General features: G+C 38.5%; 1 protein-coding gene across 1 annotated transcript in view; it reads left to right on the forward strand.

Moving 5' to 3' along the window:
* Positions 1 to 20,641, forward strand: part of LOC150085304 (ATP-dependent DNA/RNA helicase DHX36-like) — a 225,358-nt gene that overhangs the window by 127,599 nt on the left and 77,118 nt on the right. The window contains exon 5 of the mRNA XM_090374521.1: positions 10,549 to 10,644. Within this exon, the coding sequence (XP_090230647.1) occupies positions 10,549 to 10,644 (96 nt within the window). The remainder of the gene's footprint in view (positions 1 to 10,548; positions 10,645 to 20,641) is intronic.

Below are 20,641 nucleotides of genomic sequence, written 5' to 3' on the forward strand. Positions count from 1 at the left end.
TTTTGCAGCAGTTACACCAAAGTCTGAGGTTTGGCTATTTCAGATTAGAGAAGTTGTATAAAGGTTTTTCCATTTAGGGGATTCATTCCATAAACATGCAAATTAACACTGTGAACATAGACTTCTACAGATATGTTGGAGGAGTGGGTATACTGAGGCACTAAAATTAGCCAAAAAACCCTTCCATTTAGAGGGGAGGCTGGATGGGTTGTGGTTAAAGAAGTACCAGTCCTTTGGAAAGAAGTGTAATGGTTGCACGTTATTGTTCTTATTACCAGAGAATTTTATGGCAAAAGGGCTTTTAAAAATATTAGTTTCAAGTTTTCTTTATTAGAATACTTATTAAAGCAATCTGTTATAACCATCTAGGATGAGACTCCTTGTGGAGTACCAGTGGCTATAGGTGAAGATTGCCAAAGATAAGTTTTTTTGCAATTTGTATTGATTGGATAAAATTATAAATTGCATTTATTTTCCTTACTCAGTTGTTTTTAGATTTAAGATTTGTGCTTCATGTCTTCTGAATTCTTCATAGTAAAAAAAAAAAAAAAAAAAACCTCTGCAAATTTATTCAGAAAAACACCATGCATAATGTTATGTAGGCTAAAGTGGTGGTAATTTGCATATCTTGAGTATCAGGTGCTTCCATATCAGAAATGGCATGTCATGTTAGTTGCTCACAGCCCACTGTGGTTAGGGCGTACAAAGAATGGTGTTGAACAGGTCAACCCCTTCCCACTGACAGAACTGTAAAGAATTATGCAAGGTGGTTGTTTGTGAAGAGCAAAGGCTGCAGCACAATTTATGCATTCAGTGGCAGGTTGCTCTGTGACAGTTGACATTGTAAAAGTCAAAGTGATAAAATAGCAGTTATGGGACCTAGTAATGGTATCATGGAGTTTCAAAAGGACATGATTGTGGGATCTTGTGTGTCGGGTGCTTCCATATTGGAAACGACATGTCATGTCAGTTGCTCACAGCCCACTGTGGTTAGGGTGTACAAAGAATGGTGTTGAACAGGTCAACCACTTCCCACTGACAGAACTGTAAGGAATTATGCAAGGTGGATGTTTGTGGAGAGCAAAGGGTGCAGCACAATGTATGCGTTCCGTGGCAGATGACTTTGCGACTGTTGACATCGCAATACAATATGGAGAACGAAAGAACAATATCCCAAATGATGGTGCTTTGCACATTCAGATGTGTGGGGTTCCACAGCTGATGACTCAAGAGACATTATTATCTGCTCTTTGCTAATCTTTGTAGGTAGTGAATGCTGTGGTGTCAGCAGCACACTGGTTGGACACTGGAGGACTGGAAATGAGTCCAAATTCCCGGGTGCAATGTGCTGACAGGCGCCTTCATGTGTGTGGCACAAGCAATGCAAGTCCATAGACCCAATGTGCATGGTGCTCACTATCCAAGCAGCTGGTGGTGTTGCTTAATATAGTGCATGCTTTGCTGGCAAAAACTAATCCTTGCTGTGTAGGGATCAATGTTTCACTGGTGAGGTCTACCATCAGCTCTTAGGAGACCATGTGCACCCTGCTATGTTGCATTTTTTACCAGACAAAAAAGGGATCTTCCAAGATGACAATGCACTATGTCATCAGGCCCATACTGTGCATGAGTGGTTCAGGGAACTCAGTAAAGATATTACCCATATTGATTGGCCTCCAAATTTTCCCAACCTCGATCCAATTGCACACCTGTGGGATGTTTTGGAACAGGAAGTGAGGCATATGGACACATAACCATCATCAGATCTGACACTGATGATGTGTGTCCAGTAGTAAGTCAGTGCCTAGGCAAATAGTGGCTGTTATCCGTGCAAACAGTGGCCCAACACAGTATTAGGTAACTGGTCATAATTCAGTGGTAACTGAGTGTATACTATAACTGTTAGAAGACCATTTGGACTCTCTGTATCATTGGTTATACCAAGTCCTCTATAACAGTATAGTGAGTTTGCCACTTGTTACTCATTTGAAGAGACCAATTTTGAAATTAACATTAGCATTAGTAGAGGCATATGATGCAAGAAAGCAAGCTTATGCCATGTCAGCCAAAAAAAAAAACTTCCCATTTCACCCATATCCGTTCATTCCAAAAGTTTGTCCAGTTCTTCCTTGAATTTATTTAAACTATCAACTTCCACAACACCAGATGGAAGTTTGTTCCAGCAATCAGCTACCCGCTGGCTAAAGGGCAAATTTTTGCACATCTATACTACAATTGCCTTTCCTCAATTTGAGTTTATGCCCCCTCAGTTTTGTAATCTGAGCAAGAGGAAGGATCCTGCCAGCATTGAGCCTGCTCAAACCATTCAAGGCCTTATATACCTCAATCAAATCACCTTGCAGGTGTCTAGTCTACAGACACTGCAATTTGCAGAACTTAAGCCTTTCTTGGTAAGCGCACCCCTTTTCTCTCCTCAACAATCTTGTTGCCCTTCTCTCTCTGTACTCATTCTAGCAACTCTACATCCTTTCTAAAATGAGGCTTCCAGACCTGTATGCAGTACTCAGGGTGTGGCCTGTACAAGGGGGACAATCATCTCCTTATCCCTGCTAGCAAAATTCCTGTATATCATTGACAAGATCCCATGAGCTGCTCTGGCAGCCTGTTTGCATAGCTCAAAAAACTTCATATCTTACTGCACAATTATCCCCAAGTCTCTTTCATTCTCCACTATCCTGAGTGGAGAATGAAACACACAGCTAATGCGTTACTCTGGGGTTACTGCTATCTTATCAGTACTTTGCATTTGTCAATGTGAAACTTCAGTTGCCACTTCTCAGCCCATCTGCCCAACTTTTTTAGATCCTGTTGCAGTAGCATACTATCATTACTGTCATTAACAACCCTGCCAACCTTTGTGTCATCTGCAAACTTCAACATTAAGCCTGATATATACCTTCATCAATATCATTGATAAATATACAAAACAACAATGGGGCCCAACACCGAACCCAGTGGGACTTCACTAATAACATAGGTCCATGAAGAGCAGTGACCATTGATTACCACTCTGTCTTCTCCCACTCTGCCATCTTTTTATCCATTGTAGCAACTTGCCATTAATGCCATACTGCTCCAATTTGCACAGTAGTCTTCCTTATATCATACTGGAGAAATTCTTACAGCTGTAGCTGAATGTCTCTTCAGCTATAGCTGTAACCAGGGTGATGACTAGCCTTCCAGCAGCCTTTGAATAAACTAAATTGCCACCTTGTACAGAGATTTTGATTTTTATAAATTAAAAGTTAGTTTATTTATTAATGAAATTAGTGGTGATACGAACTTTCACCGAGGCACAATTGTTAGTGTTGACACCTTAGGGATAGCTTATGTAGTAGAATATTCCAAGCCTACTGTTGTGCTACTGGAAATGGCTGATAAGGTGCAAGAAACCTGTGGTTAAAAACTGGTTATGGATGAACAGTTTGAGAATTGACTGCAGTGGTTCAACTGTGGACCAAGAGAATGGTCATGGTGCCAAAACCGACTGCAAAGCACAACGTGAGACAGCCCAGAGCACTTTTCAGTAAAATTATTTGACATGTTTTCCATTAGATAAGGTATCAGAGCAGGCAGCCTGCTCAAAATCTCCTCCTGTTTGCAGGAGATGTTGTCATAGGTCTATGTCTCACATAGTAGATGAGAGACATAGACCTATGAGGAGCACGTAAGTGTGTGAGGTATTTCACACAGTGAAGTTGGACAACAGATAATTGGGGAGAAGGCACGGTAGTCAAATAAATCATGTTTCCTTTTGGTACCTTGCTGCTGGAATGGTATGTGTGGAGTGGTAACTATCAGAGGCAATGGATTCCACATGCGTGCCATGGATAGTACAGGTTAGTGGCAGCACTGTTCTGATCTGCTGAATGTTTTTCTGATATATCAAAGGCTTTTTATATATGCGCAAGATTATTTAGTTATATGGAACTAATTATGAAAATTATCCCAATGGTGGCCACTTGTACCACCAGGCTAGATGCAAACAGGAACAGACTGAATCTTCCTATCTGTGAACCCACTCATTTTCTTGACTGGATCTTCATTTCTGTGGGATGAGGTAAAATGAGCTCTCAGACAAGTACATCTGCCATCTTCCACTGTGGAATGATTATGGGACATTATACAAATAGCATGGCAAATCACATCTCCACATGTGTTCACACACACACCCGATAACATCCATGCCACAATATGTAAAAGCTTCTGTGAGCCCACAGTAGCTAAACTTGATATTAGGTGCATGTTTCTTTTTCAGTGCCCTTTCAGCATATGGTGGTATTATTACTCTCCTTTCTCTAAGTGCAAAGGTCTGGTCTGGTAAATTTTTGGCAAGACAATGCACATTCTTGACCCATTGTCTACATTACATGGTACAACATTTCTCAACTTTTTATAATGTGATCTGACCCATATACTGTAAAAACAAATATGTGACCATTATTTTATAAGTCATATTTATAGGCTGCAGCCCACAGGTTGAGAAATATTGGTATATAGAACTTCATGTATTTTGTATGGACTTTTTTAAAATGATTCTTTAACTGTCCATCCCCATTCTGTAGGTTAACTTTGGGTTATTATTTCCTAGGTGCCATACCTTACATGTGATAGAAATGGCAATTAAACTTTAATTGCCATTTCACTGACCATTCATGTAGTAAGTTTGGTTCATTTCAAAGAAGTATAGTGTGACTACTGTTATTCATATCATTTGCAAATTTTGACAGCATGTTCTGAATACTTTCAGTCATTAATGTCATTTAACAATATCAGGAAAAAAGCAAGCCCGAGAACTTAAACCTTTTTAACCTTTAAGAACAATCATTTATAATTACTCACTGTTTCCTGTTCTTCAGCTGTCCATTGATCCACCCTAGGATCTTCACATAAAAATAAATACATTTTTGTTTATTCTCAAGATAGCCAGAAGAATTTTGCATATTCATTGTTGCTGTATATATATGAGTTTAAGGGCAAGCAGGATTTTCTGCTGCCAGGTTCACAATGGACTGTGAAATTTTTGTGTATGTGCTCAAACGTGCAATCTCCTTACATGTGGTTGCATGTCATGTGATCTTAATTTATAAACAATAGATTTTAAGTGTTCCCAAAGGAAGAAACCCAATGGAGGTAAAGTCATCTTATATTAATGGAGAAACTCACTTGCAACAACAAAACAGCAATTGCAACAACTTGCATGTAACTCCAGTTTTTCTACAAATTAAAAAAAAAAATCTACAAATTTTCTATAAATAAACTTTTAAAATGTCCTGCAAGTTTAATTGGGAAAACTAGATAAATTTTTTATTTATCTTACTACTTCATTATGCTTATTTTAATAAGTAAATAAAATGCATTTTTCTGTGTGAAAACTTATTAGAATTTTTATAGAAATAAATTACAAATTCCTGACTGAATATTTCTAAGAGCAAAACTAATCTGGTAACATTTCTGAATTCACCTTTGGAATTCTGCCATCTGGCAAGAATGATGTACCTTGAAGTTGAAGAATATTTTAACTAATTGTACATTGATGAATTATAAATAATATAAGTTAATAATCTGTAACTAGTATTATTTTTATGTACTTCAGTTTTGAGGTGTTCTAATGACAGATTCTCAAAAATGTTCAGAAATGTTGCCATATTAATGATGTTTAAATTAGAATTACTGAGTCAGTAATTCTAATTTAAACATCATTAATTCTTTACATGTAACAAAGGTTAATTACTTAACCTTTGTTACATGTAAAGAACAAGCTAAAAAAAAATCACAAATTAAAGTGCAAATGCTGCTCCTCAGGTTAATCAGAAATTTTTTCCTAAAATTGTACATTTGAACATATTTGTGTATTGTGGTCGGTGTGATCATCCTGGACCAAGAACCAGATATAGTTGCCCATCCCACCTTCCTTATTTCCTCTCCTCCATTGACTGTATGGCATTGGTGGAATTTCCCCCATTCTCTCCTCTAATATTGTACAGATTTGATTTGAAAATAACCCAGGTGAGAGTGCAGGTATTTGAGCTTGAATTGACATTCTGCATTCCAGTTGTCAACTAGTTCTTGTACTTCTCAATTAGTTCTTTGTAATTTTCACTTTTAACATTACGAAGCAAGCCATTCATTACAAGATCAAACAAATTCCAGGCATTTACTACATTATGTGCATGCGTGCGTGCGTCCTTAACCCAGTTCTGGCAGACCATTCTTTTGTCCTTTAGTCTGGTCTACTGTCTTACTTGTTTCAAAGGCAGAGAAAGCAGGGGGGAACTTAGTGAAACCATCTTGCAAACTCAGAACGAACCCCAGCATCCCATTAATACTGATCATACATGATCTTCTCTAACAGATGCTTCACATTTCTTTAGTCTTCTTTATTGTAAACTGAGTGCACAAAACGTTTTAAAGCAGTGTTGCATTAGCATTAGTAGAGGCATACGATGCAAGAAAGCAAGCTTATGCAGTATCAGCCAAAGGGGGAAAAAACCTCCCATTTCACCCCTTCATTCATTCCATATGCCCGTCCAGCTCAGCCTTAAATTTACTTAGGCTATCAACTTCCACAACAAAAGATGGAAGTCTGTTCCACCAATCAATCACCTGCTAGCTAAAGGCAAATTTACACACATCTGTTCTACAACTGTCTTACCTGAATTTGAATCTATACCCTCTCAGGTTCTAATCTGAGCAAGAGGAAGAATCCCATCAGCATTCAGCTTGCTCAAGCCATTCAAGGCCTTATACACCTCAATCAGATCATCTCACAGGTGCTACTCTCTGGGCACTTCAGTTTGCAGAACTTAAGACTTTCTTGGTAAGAGCACCCCCTTTGTTCCCCTCACCAATCTTAGCATTAGCATTAGCACCAATCTTGTTGCCCTTCTTTGTACTTGTTCTAGCAACTCTACATCCTTCTTAAAATGAGGCCTCCAGACCTGTACACAGTACTGTAGGTGTGACCTAACCACTGCCTTATACAACGGAATAATCACCTCCCTGTCCCTGCTAGCAAAATTCCTATATATCATTGACAAGACTCCATGACCTGCCCTGGCAGCCAGTCTGCACTACTCAGCGAGCTTCATATCTGACTGCACAGTTATCCCCCCCCCATGTCTTTTCCACTTTCCTGATTGTAGTACCACACAGTTGGTACATTTCTCTTGGGTTATTGCTACCCATATGCGGTACTTTGCATTTGTCAATGTTAAACTTCAGTTGCCACTTTTTCTGGCGCCTCCGTAGCCAGGTGGGCAGGAGCAGCAGTGCGTAGCACACGCTTCTTGATTAGACCGGGGTTCAAGCTCGTGACCACCAAATATGGAGGATGCGGAAAGGTCAGGGTGACCACCGCATATCCCTGGAGCAATATGGCCTTAGTTGCTAATGCTCCTAAAAACCAAATAACAAACAAACAAACAGTTGCCACTTCTCAGCCCATTTGTCCAACTTATCTAGATCCAGTTGGTGTAGCATACTGTTTTTACTGTCATTAACAACCCTGCCAACCTTTGTATCATCTGAAAACTTGGACATTAATCCTGATATACCTTCATCAATATCATTGATGAATACACAAAACAACAATAGGCTCAGCACAAAATCCTGGGGAATTCCACTAATAACATTTGTGCACAAAGAGCAGTGTCCATTGATTGCCACTCTCTGTCATCTCCCACTCAACCATCCCTTTATCCATTGTAGCAACTTACCCTTAATGCCATACCTCTCCAATTTGTACGAGGTGACTACAGAGGTCTCAGACAGTTTTTAAATTCTGTATAGTGGGATCAACTAATGATGTTACCAGCGTCGAATTCTAAATGGGAAGTCTTCAGGGACTTAACTTTGGAGGCTACTGGGCTTTTCACTCCAACTAAGAAATACTGTTCAAGGTTCAGGCTAAAATGGATGGCAGAGAAGAAAAATGTATGGGATGAATATAAATTATCAGGTGACACTGAAGCCTATGGCAGATATAAGCTTGTCTGTAATCAAGTCACAAAGAAGGTTAGGCAGGTGAAGGCAGATTACGAGAAATCATTGGCAAAGGATGCAAAGAAAATCAGCAAAGAGTTCTTTACTTATGTAAACTCTAGAAGGAAAGGGATGAATCAGATTGGACTATTCAACATAGATGGATTGACTGTTGATGATCATGCTTAGGTAGTTGATAAACTGAATGAGTATTTTGCATCTACATTTACACATGAGGAATTATTCAATGAGGGAAATGCCAGAAGTTTATCAAACTCTAACAGGGAGGTAAGTGATTTTGTAATAACTGACCACAGAGTTTAGGAGAAATTGTTGAAGTTAAATGTAAGGAAGTTACCTGGGGTGGACTGGATCTATCCAGTTATATTAAAGGAGGCAGCAAAGGAAGTAAGCAAACCCTTAGCCATAATTATGAGAGCTTTCTTGGACTCAGGGGAAGTCCCCATGCACTGGAGGTGTGCAAATGTATCACCAATTCACAAAGGGGGGTTCAAAAGGTGACAAAGTAACTATAGACATGTTAGTTTAACTTGTATTCCGGGGAAAATAATGGAGTCACTGGTTAAAAGAAGCATTGCAGGATCATCTAGACAAGACTGCAGTAATAGTTAAGACAGAGCATGGGTTTGTTAAAGGGAGGTCTTGTCTCACCAATTTGATCGGATACTATGATGTGGTCACAAAGGAACTGAATGTCAAAAATAGTTTTGATATCATATAGTCAGTCCTCATATAGCACGATAGTTGTGTTCTTAGAAACCCTTGTGCAATATAAATAACAGCCCTATGGGAAAAATAGGGTTAGGAGCCGATCACCCAAGATTGAACACACATTTGTAACCAAAACATTACCAAACGATAAATAATTGTAATAAAATACATAAGTATTTTATTACGATTATATAAAATACGTAAGTATTTTATTACGACTATTATGTAATAAAATATTGCTAATGCTTTTGTAAGCAAACTTGTTCTTTGTTTGATCTTCTATCCAAACAGATGACAGCCATTCCATCTCTTCCAATTCTTTGTGTCTTGATGTAATGGATTTTGTTACACTTTGAGTTGTTCCTGCTATGAAAGTTGTTTTTATTTTCTCTGCATTCTTTCTAATTCTTGGAGTTGCCTCATTTAGGCCTGTAGGATGTGCAATGTTACATTTCGCTCAAAATGTTACACAATTTCATATTTTCTTTCTCTATCGACAGAGGCGGACTGGCTATAAGCCTTATTGGAGGAAACCCCTGTGGACCGGATGCCAGAAGATGATGGAGGCTGGTGTGATTTTGGCCATAAACGCTAGTATGAGGCCGCTACAGATTTTCCCAGATAAGAATTTTTGACCCAGTCCACATCTGTATATCTATATTGCTTTTATTTTTCTCTCTGAATCCGTAGTGTCTACACCAGGATGCTTCCTTTTCACACCTTTTAAGTATTTTACTCATTTTTATGGAATAAAGCACAATTACAAAATGAGGAGGCACGCTTGATACACATAAACAAAGCTGTGCGCATGTAGCAAATGAATAAACAACACCGTAAAGGCAGAGACACACTATCAACACCTCACTAGCTCACATTTTACTAAAGCACATTTCTTAGGGTTACTACCATAAAACAATAAAAACAATTTCCAGTTGCGTTCATGCTGGTGGAATCTGTTATAAACTGATAGTAAACTCGATCTAATTGCATTTGCATTAATACCGATAGCTGGAATTGTGTGGGTTTTTATGTTATTATGGCAAAATGTGTTTCCCCTTCACTGATATAAAAAACATAAATACATTTTCAGAATTTTCTCTTCATTCCTATCATGTTGCTTTCAGTTGGGGTGATTCCGCATTCGACTGCCATTTCTTGAAAACACAAAGGCGAATCGTGCATAAGCGAATTCGGTTCATGTTATATACGATATCGTTCCCCTATTTATAAATCGTGTATGATCGAATTCGTGTAGTGTAAACACGTATTATATGAGGACTGACTGTACTTGGATTTCAGAAAAGCTTTTGATACTGTTCACATGGTAGACTGTTTTGCAGTGGTTATGCACCCTTTGTGAAGCAGCACAGGCTTTCAAACTTTTATGTGAACTTTCTGTCAATGAAAAGTTATTGCTCTTTTGGAATGTGACCTAATCAAAGCAATAATGATTCTGCAACAGTTAAAAATGTTCATTTCGATAATATGGCACTCTACTTGAACAGGATTCTGAGGTGTAATCCCAGTTATTCTGTTCATCAGATTCATCAGCCAATTCTGAAGGCTCTTCTTATATGTGATACACGTAAATGTGTGAAAACATGAAACCTTCAATTGCCATCAAAATATTGACATTAGAGGAAAACTGACAATATTTGACTCAACAAACAAAATATATATTTCCAATGTACAATCTGAATTTAATAGTCAAATTCCAATTGAGATTCAATATGTTAATTTTTAAACCTTAAAAAATTAAATCTTAAGATGATATTTTATGTTCAGGCTGTCTAACTACTGTATTTTGTTTAGATACCTCAGTTTATTTTGGATGATTACATTACATCAGGAAGAGGATCTCTCTGTAGAATCATCTGCACACAGCCAAGAAGAATTAGCGCAATTTCTGTGAGCATTTAGAAAAACTTTTTTTTTTTTTTTTTTTTTTGTTTAAACCTAATTTCAATCATTGTGCAGTGTATATTTAAATAATATTTTTAAAATATAAAAAAAGTTACAATATGTAAATAATTTGTATTTAATCGAAAGCATCAGAAAAAATATGTAGACGAAATATGTAAACAAGGTGATATTTTCATATCAGTTAATTTTGAATAAGTACACTACATCAGGAAGAGTGGTTGGTCTTTCCGTAGAATGAACATAAGAATGGATGGATGGGATCTGTCCAGTTATATTAGGGGAAGCAACGAAGGAAGTAAGCAAACCCTTAGCCATAATTATGAGAGCGTCTTTGGATTTAGGCGGGGTCTTTGCTGACTGGAAATGTCGATTGTATCCCCAGTTCACAAAGGGGAGGGAATAAAGGGCAACACGAGTAATTTCAGAACTGTTAGTTTAACTTCTGGTCCAGGAAAAATAACGGGATCACTGGTAAAAGAAGTAATGAAGGATCATCTAGACAAAGCTCATTTATACTTCAGGCACAGCATGGGTTTGTTAAGGAGAAAACTTGTCTGACCAATTTGATTGGATCGGGGCCGTCCAAACTATGGCCCGGGGGCCGCATGTGGCCCATGGAACAATTTTGTGCGGCCCTCCTGTGGGGCAGTGCATCGCACACGCTTCTTGATTAGACCGGGGTTCGAGCCCGTCACCACCAAATACGGAGGATGCGGAAAGGTCAGGGAATGACCACCGCATATCCCGGAGCAATATGGCCTTAGTTGCTAATGCTCCTAAAAACCAAATAACAACAACAATAACAACCCTCCTGTGGGTTAGGCCTTTTGATTTTCATGTGCGGAAAAATAAAACTTTTGTCGCACACCTTCTACGCGTGTCTCGTTTCAACCTGCATGCTGTGGGGTGGGTCACCCATTGTTAGTGTCATTCGTTCGTCCATTTACCAAGGTTGTGCCACTGGGGCTCACCAAATTATTAGCTATGCATTGCAATTGATTTCCATGTTATCTTCAATATACAGTAAACCCCCGCTATTCGCAGGGGTTACGTTCCTGAGAAATGCTGCGAATACTGAGTTATGGCTCCCATAGTAATAAGGGGGTTCCGTTCCAAAGTATGAAATATATAAGAAAAACTAGTCTAAAATTTTATCTATGTATGTATTATATGTACCTTCATAATACGACTATGTACATTGACAGTACATAGTGAAATGCAAGCATATGGCATCGAAATGAAAATAAGAAACAATTTAATATTAAATGTAATATTTATTAGAAATTTCAAATAAATCTTTCAAACCAGCGTCTTTGCTAGCTAAAAAACTTATCCCGCCAGTACTATCACCAGTTTCGCTAAAGTGTTGATAAAGGAGTTTTGCCTTTTCACGAATGATGAGTGAATTTAACGGAATTTTATTTTGAGTTCGGTCTTCTATCCACAGATTTAAAGCTTTTTCCATTTTTTCTAATTTAACATCACGAGTTACAGAGCAAATTTTTGAAGCAATTAGCGTGTTTTCACGGACACTACGGTGGATTTTTTCTTCCGATTTCTTGATTGATCGTACCGTTGACTCATTGATTTTATAATGTTTTGCCACTGAGGAGACACTTTCACCATTAGAAATTTTGTCTAATAACTCAATTTTATTCGCTAATGTCATCACCTTTGATGTTTTCACATTTCCCTTGTTATTCGTAGCCATATTTTTGTACGGGTTAGAAATAACTTGTCCACAATAAAGGCCCTTTCTTCCGTTAACACACTCGAAAAAGTCTGTTTTACACTGCAAAACGGTAGATTTATCACTTTTGTAAGCATATCAATTTATAAATTTATTCAATTTATAAGCATATAAATTAAAAGCAAACGACTTAACTTTCCACGACAAGCGCATAACACATACTGAACAAGGATTAGCGAGAAACATCCACGCTCGCGATTTTGTCACCCATCTCCCCCCACCTGCTGAGCGCTGTTTTGACCGGGAAAGATAATTTTAGCCATGCTCATGTTTTTTTTTTATGGCGGAAAATGTTCACGGCGCTTTAAAATTCACATTTTTTCAAGTTTCATTTTATATTAAATCAGTGACCGTGAATACAGATACCGCGAATAGCGGGGGTTTACTGTACTTGCTATGGTGCCTCCACCTGGTATAGACAAGCTACACTAACAAAAAACAAACAGAAGCTGGATACAATTCAAAGATTCATGCTGCTATCAATTAGTAGGGCGTGCTGCACTGTTATCACCCCTGCCTTGCAAGTTCTAACAGGTTGTCAGCCACTCTACCTAGAAGTAGTCAGGCGAGGCCTATATTACCACCTTAGGAAAGGAACACCAGCTGAAATAGTAAATCTCCAGCTGGATCTTGCAAATGACCCCAAGATAGAGAAGAGGAGAATCACCCAACACCTACAAGCGATATGGCAACAGAGCTGGGAAACCACGCAGAAAGGAGACATCACGCGGCGATTCCTCCCAAATATAAACCATACTCACCCAGAGCCCCCTCCCTGGTTCTCACCTGGTCTGCACATGACGTTTATTATCACTGGACACGGCCCCTTCCGTCAGAAACTCACAGCTATGGGGATTGAAAGAGACTCGCGGTGCCATTGTGGAGAAGAAGAGTCCTGGGGGCATCTCATGTATGAGTGCCCTGCCTATGACAACAGTAGAATCAAGTTTGCTATCGCAATTCAAAGGAATCCACGTAACCAAGAGTCCTCGCTGCTGCTCGATGAAAACACGTACAGGGCACTAACTGTGTATGTGCAGGAAATCTTCGCACTGAGGCTAGCCAAGATTGCTGAAATGAGAACAACATTGGATCATGCTGCCCAAGGCCTGAATCAGACTGGCGTGGGTTAGCTCCTTCTCCGTTAGAGGACACTGCCTTGACAACTTGCAAATCCTTTATGGGTAGGAACACTGCTGGTACCATTCTGGTGCGGGACTGCTGGCACTCATCGAGTGCGGGATACTGCTGCAAACCCCTTATAGGGTAGGATCAGCTGGCACCGTTCTGGTGCGGGATTGGTGGCACTCTGGAGAACTTCTGAGTGCGGGATACAGAGTCCATTGGCCTCTGGTAATCATGCAGGGGCACCTGTCCCCTGCTACTTTAACTCCCAGTCCCAGACCCCTATTTTCACCTCACAAAGAGCGGACTGCTCCTTAACTTCAGTCCATCCTCCTTTCCCTCTTTCTGTTCCTTCTAACTTGTACTCCTGCTCTGTTTTCTCCCCCCTCCACTTTTTTTTTTAATATATATATATATTTTTTATTTATTTATTTATTTTTTATTATTTATTTATTTATTTTTTATTATTTATTTATTTATTATTATTATTTTTTTCACTTGACCTTTGTCAGGAAGCTTAGGCAACCCTGGCAAAGGCCAGCCAGAGTATAATGGGCAGCCTGGCTCACCTCCCAGTGGTGGTGGTGGCGGCGGGCAACGTGGGGTCCCACTAGGGGCTCTGCGGCCAAGCAGCCAGAGACACAACAACAAAACATAACACTACTCTGACAGAAACCAGACATTACACTTTTTCTGGCTTTTACAGAGATTCTGTACTTCTTCACAAAGTACCATGGTGCAGATGTGGGAAACCACAGGTGGCACCTTTCACAAAACACTATGCCACTATGCTACTATGTACTTCACTTCTGCCCCGGAGGCGACGCTGGGCAATGTTTTATTTTTGCTGATTGTATTGTGCCATTTAGCTTGTGTGAGACATAAGTTATTGATTGCATTTTCTGGCAAATAAAACTAAGCGTCTAAGGCTCACACCTCCTCGTGGTCCGGGGCGGGCGGGTAGGGGTGATACTCCTACCTGGCGAAGTTGAGCCAGACAGATCAAAGGGGACGAGTTCTCGTTAATAAATTTGACTCAAGAGGGGGTGTTCAAATTTTCTCCTCTTGAGGTGTGTTAGAGCATTTCCGTGCTCTTAGTTAAATTGTGAGCATTTCCATGCCCTTTGGCACAGTTTGCCTTATTGGTACAAATTCATGAGTCGATCCTCTGGTACCTTTGCCTGTTAAACTTGGGCAAAGTGTTTTAGACGCATTTATTGAATAGATTTTCTAAGTGCAATTTTAATATTCCATTTTGACAGGTGGATTGTGGCTCCTTGTTTGCTTACATCGATTGTATATTTGTAAATAGTTACTGGTTTCTGTTGTTAGATTTCAGTTTTTAATTGTAAATATAGAGTTTTATATTATACATTATGTCTTCTTCTTCTGCCTCTTCAAGTGAGGAAGATTTGATAAGGATGGATGATCAAGAAGTACAGCCAGTTGTGAACGTTATTACTAAAGGTGAACGACAAGATTTGACAAAAGAAATTTTTTTTTCAGCCCAGGAACTAGTGGAACAGGATATCTTTATTGGAAAAACTTTACAGAGAACACCAGTAAAGACAAGATCAACATCATTACCAGGTACTTCCCAATCTTTGCAAAAAGGAAGTAAAAGTAAAAAGTCAAAAAAAGTGGAAGATAAACAAGAACTAAGCGATGGGGAAAAACATAAGAAGAGAAAACGAAAAAACAGTGTAAGTGAGCGGCCGAGTATGGAAGGTTTTGATTACGTTAGAGAAATAAGGAGTGAATTAAGCTCGTTTTTGTGGAATGAGCAAAGTAAAGTCCCTATTGCAGTGATAAGAATTATTTTGGAAAAATGGGATAAATTGGAACAAAAGGTGCAAGAAGTATATCTTGAGAATGTCTTATTGAAAGAGAAAGTAAAAAGAAAGCAGGAAAAACAAAGTTATTCTACTATTGTGAAAAATAAACTTGAAGATACAGTGTCAAAGGTTATGATTATTAAAGCAACGACAGATAAACATAAAATGAGCGAAGATGTTAAAGTGGATATCTTAAAATAAATAAGGCTGATGTTATCAAACCTTAAAGTTCGGAACTTAAAACCAATAAGAGATAGGGGAGTCCTGGTAGAAGCTGAAACAAATGATGATCTGACAAAGTTGAAATCGTGTTCCAAAATTCAGGACTTAGGATTAAAGTATATTGTGCCTAAACCTGTATATCCTAGAATTGTATTATTTGATGTGGAAAAAGATGTAGAGAAAGAAGAACTATTGCAGCAATTGTGGGTGAAAAACTTTAAAGACTGTGATATAAGTGAAAAGAAGTTTAAAGAAAATATTGAGATTTTAACCGTAAATAGGAATAGGAATACACAGTTGAATAACTGGATTTTACAGTTATCTCCTATATTATGGAATAATGTTAAGGATAGAGTAAGATTATTTGTGAGATGGATGGCCTACAAATTTAAAGAGATATATTCAATTACTCAATGTTATAAATGCCTTGCTTTTGGCCATGTTGCAAAGTATTGTAGGAGAGAGATGCGATGTGGTCACTGTTCCAAAGAACATTTGTTTAAAGACTGTCCAAATAGAGGGAAACAGCCCGAGTGTTGTAATTGTAAAGGGAAGAATGAAGAGACTGCTCATGCTGCCGTGGATAAAAAGTGTATTGAGTATCAAAGGGCCTTAGACATTCATAAAAGAAAAATTAATTATGGATAAGTATATTAAAATTTTACAACTAAATGCACAAAGAGCTAAGGCAGTTGCATTGCAAATAAATCATATAATGGAATGTGAAGATTTCTCGGTGGCCCTCTTGCAGGAGCCATATGTAATTAAAGGTAAAGTAGCAGGTTATCCTATTAGATATAGAATTGTTTCTAAAGGTGATAATCCAATGACGGCCATAGTAATTAGAGATCCTGAAGTGGTTGTAACACAAGTGTTATCACTGTGTGATGAGAAACATGTTTGTTGTGAAATTATAGGGAAATGTGGCAAGTTGTATGTTGTTACAGTATATTGCCAGCCATCAGAAGGAATGGAACAACATATAAAGTATTTAGATAAATTATATGAATTAGTTGGCTCTTGTAATGTAGTGGTTGCCTTGGATTCTAATGCTTGTTCTCCATTGTGGGGTAGTGATGTATCCGATGAAAGAGGAGTGATGCTGGAGGAATTCATTGCTGCCTCAGGTATGGAGGTGTTAAATGTGACAGGACATGCTCCTACTTATTCCACGGTACATGGACAGTCATATATTGATTTAACTTTGGCGACTACCTCTATTGTGGATAATATTAGAAATTGGAAAGTGATAGAACATCATACTACTAGTGATCATAACAGCATCTCTTTCTCCTCTGTTATAAATGATTCAGTGAGAATATTGAATGATATTGATAGATTTATGGATAAAACTGCAAGGTGGCCCAAGTTTGAGCAGGTGTTTTTGAGTAGTATTAATGAAATAAATTGGGTGGGCCTGACATCAAATGATTATGTTAAACAATTAACTGTTATTTTAAAAGATGCATGTTCTAGTAGTATGAAGAAAAGGTATAAGGTTAATAGGCCAGTATTCTGGTGGAGTACTGAATTATCTGAAAAAAGGAGAGAGACTTTTCACTTAAGAAGAAAGTTCCAGGCTGTAAGAAGAATTGGAGATTTAGATTTGTGTGAGGTGTATAAAAATATGTATAAAGCTTGTCGTAAAGAATATGTTACAGCTATCTGTAAAGCTAAACAGAATAAGTGGAGGGAATATGTGAGCAAACAAGGATCTAGGGATCCATGGAATTCTATTTTTAAATTATTAACTAATAAAAGAAGCCTATTGGAAATAATGAGCACTATTGGCAATGAAAATAGTCAAACTTTAACTTGGGAAGAATCAGTGAACAGGATATTGGACGATCTCTTTCCAGGTGAAAATGAAGAAGACAATGAATTAGAAATAGATGGTCAAAATATTGTTGTGACACCAGAAGAACAGTTTACGTTAGAAGAGTTGACAACGGCCATGGGCCAGGCGAAGGATGGTAAATCGCCGGGCCTAGATAAAATAGAAGTTTTGGTTATGAAAAGATCTTTTCAAATGGCTCCAGAATTATATTTAAATCTGTATAATCGATGTTTAGAAGAGGGTGCCTTTCCGGATGAGTGGAAGAGAGCACAGATAAAATTACTTATAAAAGGAACAGATCGTATGCTTAATGAAACTGGTACATATCGTCCAATTGCCCTCCTCTCTGTTTTGGGCAAGATATATGAAAGACTATGTATGAACCGTCTTATGATGAGGTATGATTCAAGAAATATGTCATCACAAAACCAATATGGTTTTAAGAAAGACTCATCAACTGAAGATGCGGTATATAGATTGCTTCAAGCGGTGGAGGACAGTGAGGAACGGTATTGTTTGGGTGTATTTATTGATTTTAAGGGTGCTTTTGACCACTTATGCTGGGGAGGCATCATGTCTAGAATTAAAGAAGTATGTACAACAAAATTATATAATACATTTAGAAGCTACTTTTCCAATAGGGAAGTAGTAGTTAAAACAAGATATACAGAGATAACTAGGAAAGTTAATAAAGGATGTCCACAAGGCTCGGTGATTGGCCCCTTTGCGTGGAACATGGTCTTTGATGAATATTTAAATGAAGAAATGCCTGGTGTCACAAAGATAGCTTATGCTGACGATCTGGTAATGATGGTTCAGGGAAATTCCAGATCTTCCATAGAAAGCAAAGCAGAAGAAGCTTTGAGAACATTAGAAATATGGACAAGGAAACATAAATTGCAGGTCTCAAAGGAAAAGACGGTTCAGATGTTGCTCAAGGGAAGACTAAGCATGAATAGAGCTCCTACTGTACGGCTGATGGGGAGTGCCGTTCGATATGCACAAGTAACAAAATATTTAGGCTTAATGATTGAAGAACGTTTGTTCTTTACAGAACACGTTAAGTATTTAAAAGTTAAAATTAAAACCTTATATGCCAAGCTCCGGAGGGTGATTAGAAGAGATTGGGGTATAAAAGGTAGAGGCCTCAATCTGTTATATGATTGTTTATTTTCACCTATAATGTGTTATGCTGCCGGAGCCTGCGTTTATAGGATTGGGAATAAGGTTATTCAAAAACACCTAGTACAAGCACAAAGATTTGCATTACTAGGGATTACTCGGGCATGTCGGACGGTGTCTACAGAAGCCTTGCAGGTAATATCAGGTAGGTTGCCAGTCCAGTATGTAGTATTAATAGCTGGAGTTGGATATCTATGGACACTGCTCATCGTGGACTGATGTTATTAGTGGAGTCCCTCAGGGCTCAGTGTTGGGTCCATTATTGTTTTCTGTATTTATAAATGATATTGATGATGGTATATCTGGCTTAATGTCCAAGTTTGCAGACGATACAAAGGTTGGCAGGGTTGTCAAGGACACTACTGACACTATGCTGCTGCAACAGGATCTGGAAAGGTTGAGCAGATGGGCTGAGAGGTGGCAAATGAAGTTTAACATTGACAAATGTAAAGTACTACACATGGGAAACAGCAACCCCAGAGCAACGTATCAACTCTGTGGTACTACACTGACAGTGATAGAGAATGAAAGGGACTTGGGGGTGGTTGTGCAGGCAGATATGAAGTTCTCTGAGCAGTGCAGACGGGCTGCAAGAGTAGCTCATGGAGTATTGTCAATGATATACAGGAATTTTTCCAGCAGGGATAAGGAGGTGATTATTCCATTGTATAAGGCGATGGTCAGGCCACACCTAGAGTACTGTATACAGGTCTGGAGGCCTCATTTCAAGAAGGATGTAGAGCTGCTGGAACGAGTACAGAGAAGGGCAACAAGATTAGTGAATGGAACAAAGGGGTGCTCTTACGAAGAAAGGCTTAAGTTTTGCAAATTACAGTGTCTGGAGACTAGGCACCAGCGAGGTGATCTGATAGAGGTGTATAAAGCCTTGAATGGTTTAAGCATGCTCAATGCTGATGGGATTCTTCCTCTATCTCAGAAAAATCACTTGAGAGGGCATAAATTCAAATTGAGGAAAGACAGATGTAGGATAGACGTGAGGAAATTTGCCTTTAGCCAGCGGGTGGTTGGTCGGTGGAACAGACTTCCATCCCTTGTGGTGGAGGTTGATAGCCTAAATAAGTTTAAGGTTCAGCTGGACAGGTATTTTGAACGAACAGAGGGGTGAAGTGGAAGTGGGTTTTTTTTTTTTTTTTTTTTTTGGCTGATGCTGCATAAGCTTGCTTTCTTGCATAAAATGCCTCTGCTAATGCTAATGCTAATGCTAATCTTACTAAGCGAAACATCAGGAAGACAATAGTAAGAATAAGAACTTGTCCAGAACCAGGAAAAATTTATACAAGAGCAGATGTTAAAAATGAAAAGAACAGAGTTTTAGAAGAAGTTAAAATTAGATGGCAAATGGAATGGGAAACATCTGAAAAAGGACGACAGACCTTTATGTTTTTGCCGAGAATTAATATAATTGATGTTAAAAGAAAGTTGTGGCAACAGTTTGGTCTTTGTTCTACGTTTTTGTTAACTGGACATGGATTGGCATTGAGACTCTTTCAGCTTGGACTTAAAGAAAATGGGTTGTGTAAATGTGGAGAGCTTGAAACATCTGAGCATGTTATGCTTGACTGCAATTATTATGTTGACTTGAGAATGGAATTGGAACTATCAATTGGCTATCTGGAGAAAGAGAGACTCCATGTTATGTTCACTGATAAAAGGTTATTTACTTATTTTAATAAGTACGTTTCGGAAGTCTTTAAAAGAAGATTTAGATTGCTGGGTAGTAGTGGCACGCCTCCAAGTGGCAGGGATGTCAACTCATCCAATTAGGATCAATGGATAGAAAATCAAAGTTGATTCTCCTTGCATGAGGCTAAGTGGCCAGATAGGAATTGTTTATTGTTCGGTTATTATTTATTTATTTATTAACAAAATTGAATTCTAAAAGTTAGGAAAAATCCCATTCTCTGACATTACCGCGGATAGGCTACGGCCTTGGTAGCGGATTCGGCGAATGGAGGTTAAAATGTACTTCACTTCTACTTAATGGCTCCTCCATAGTCAGGTGGGAAGGAG

This window comes from Mastigoproctus giganteus, chromosome 5 (genome assembly GCF_048544385.1).
Source record: "Mastigoproctus giganteus isolate SK-2022 chromosome 5, ASM4854438v1, whole genome shotgun sequence".
Taxonomy (NCBI): domain Eukaryota; kingdom Metazoa; phylum Arthropoda; class Arachnida; order Uropygi; family Thelyphonidae; genus Mastigoproctus; species Mastigoproctus giganteus.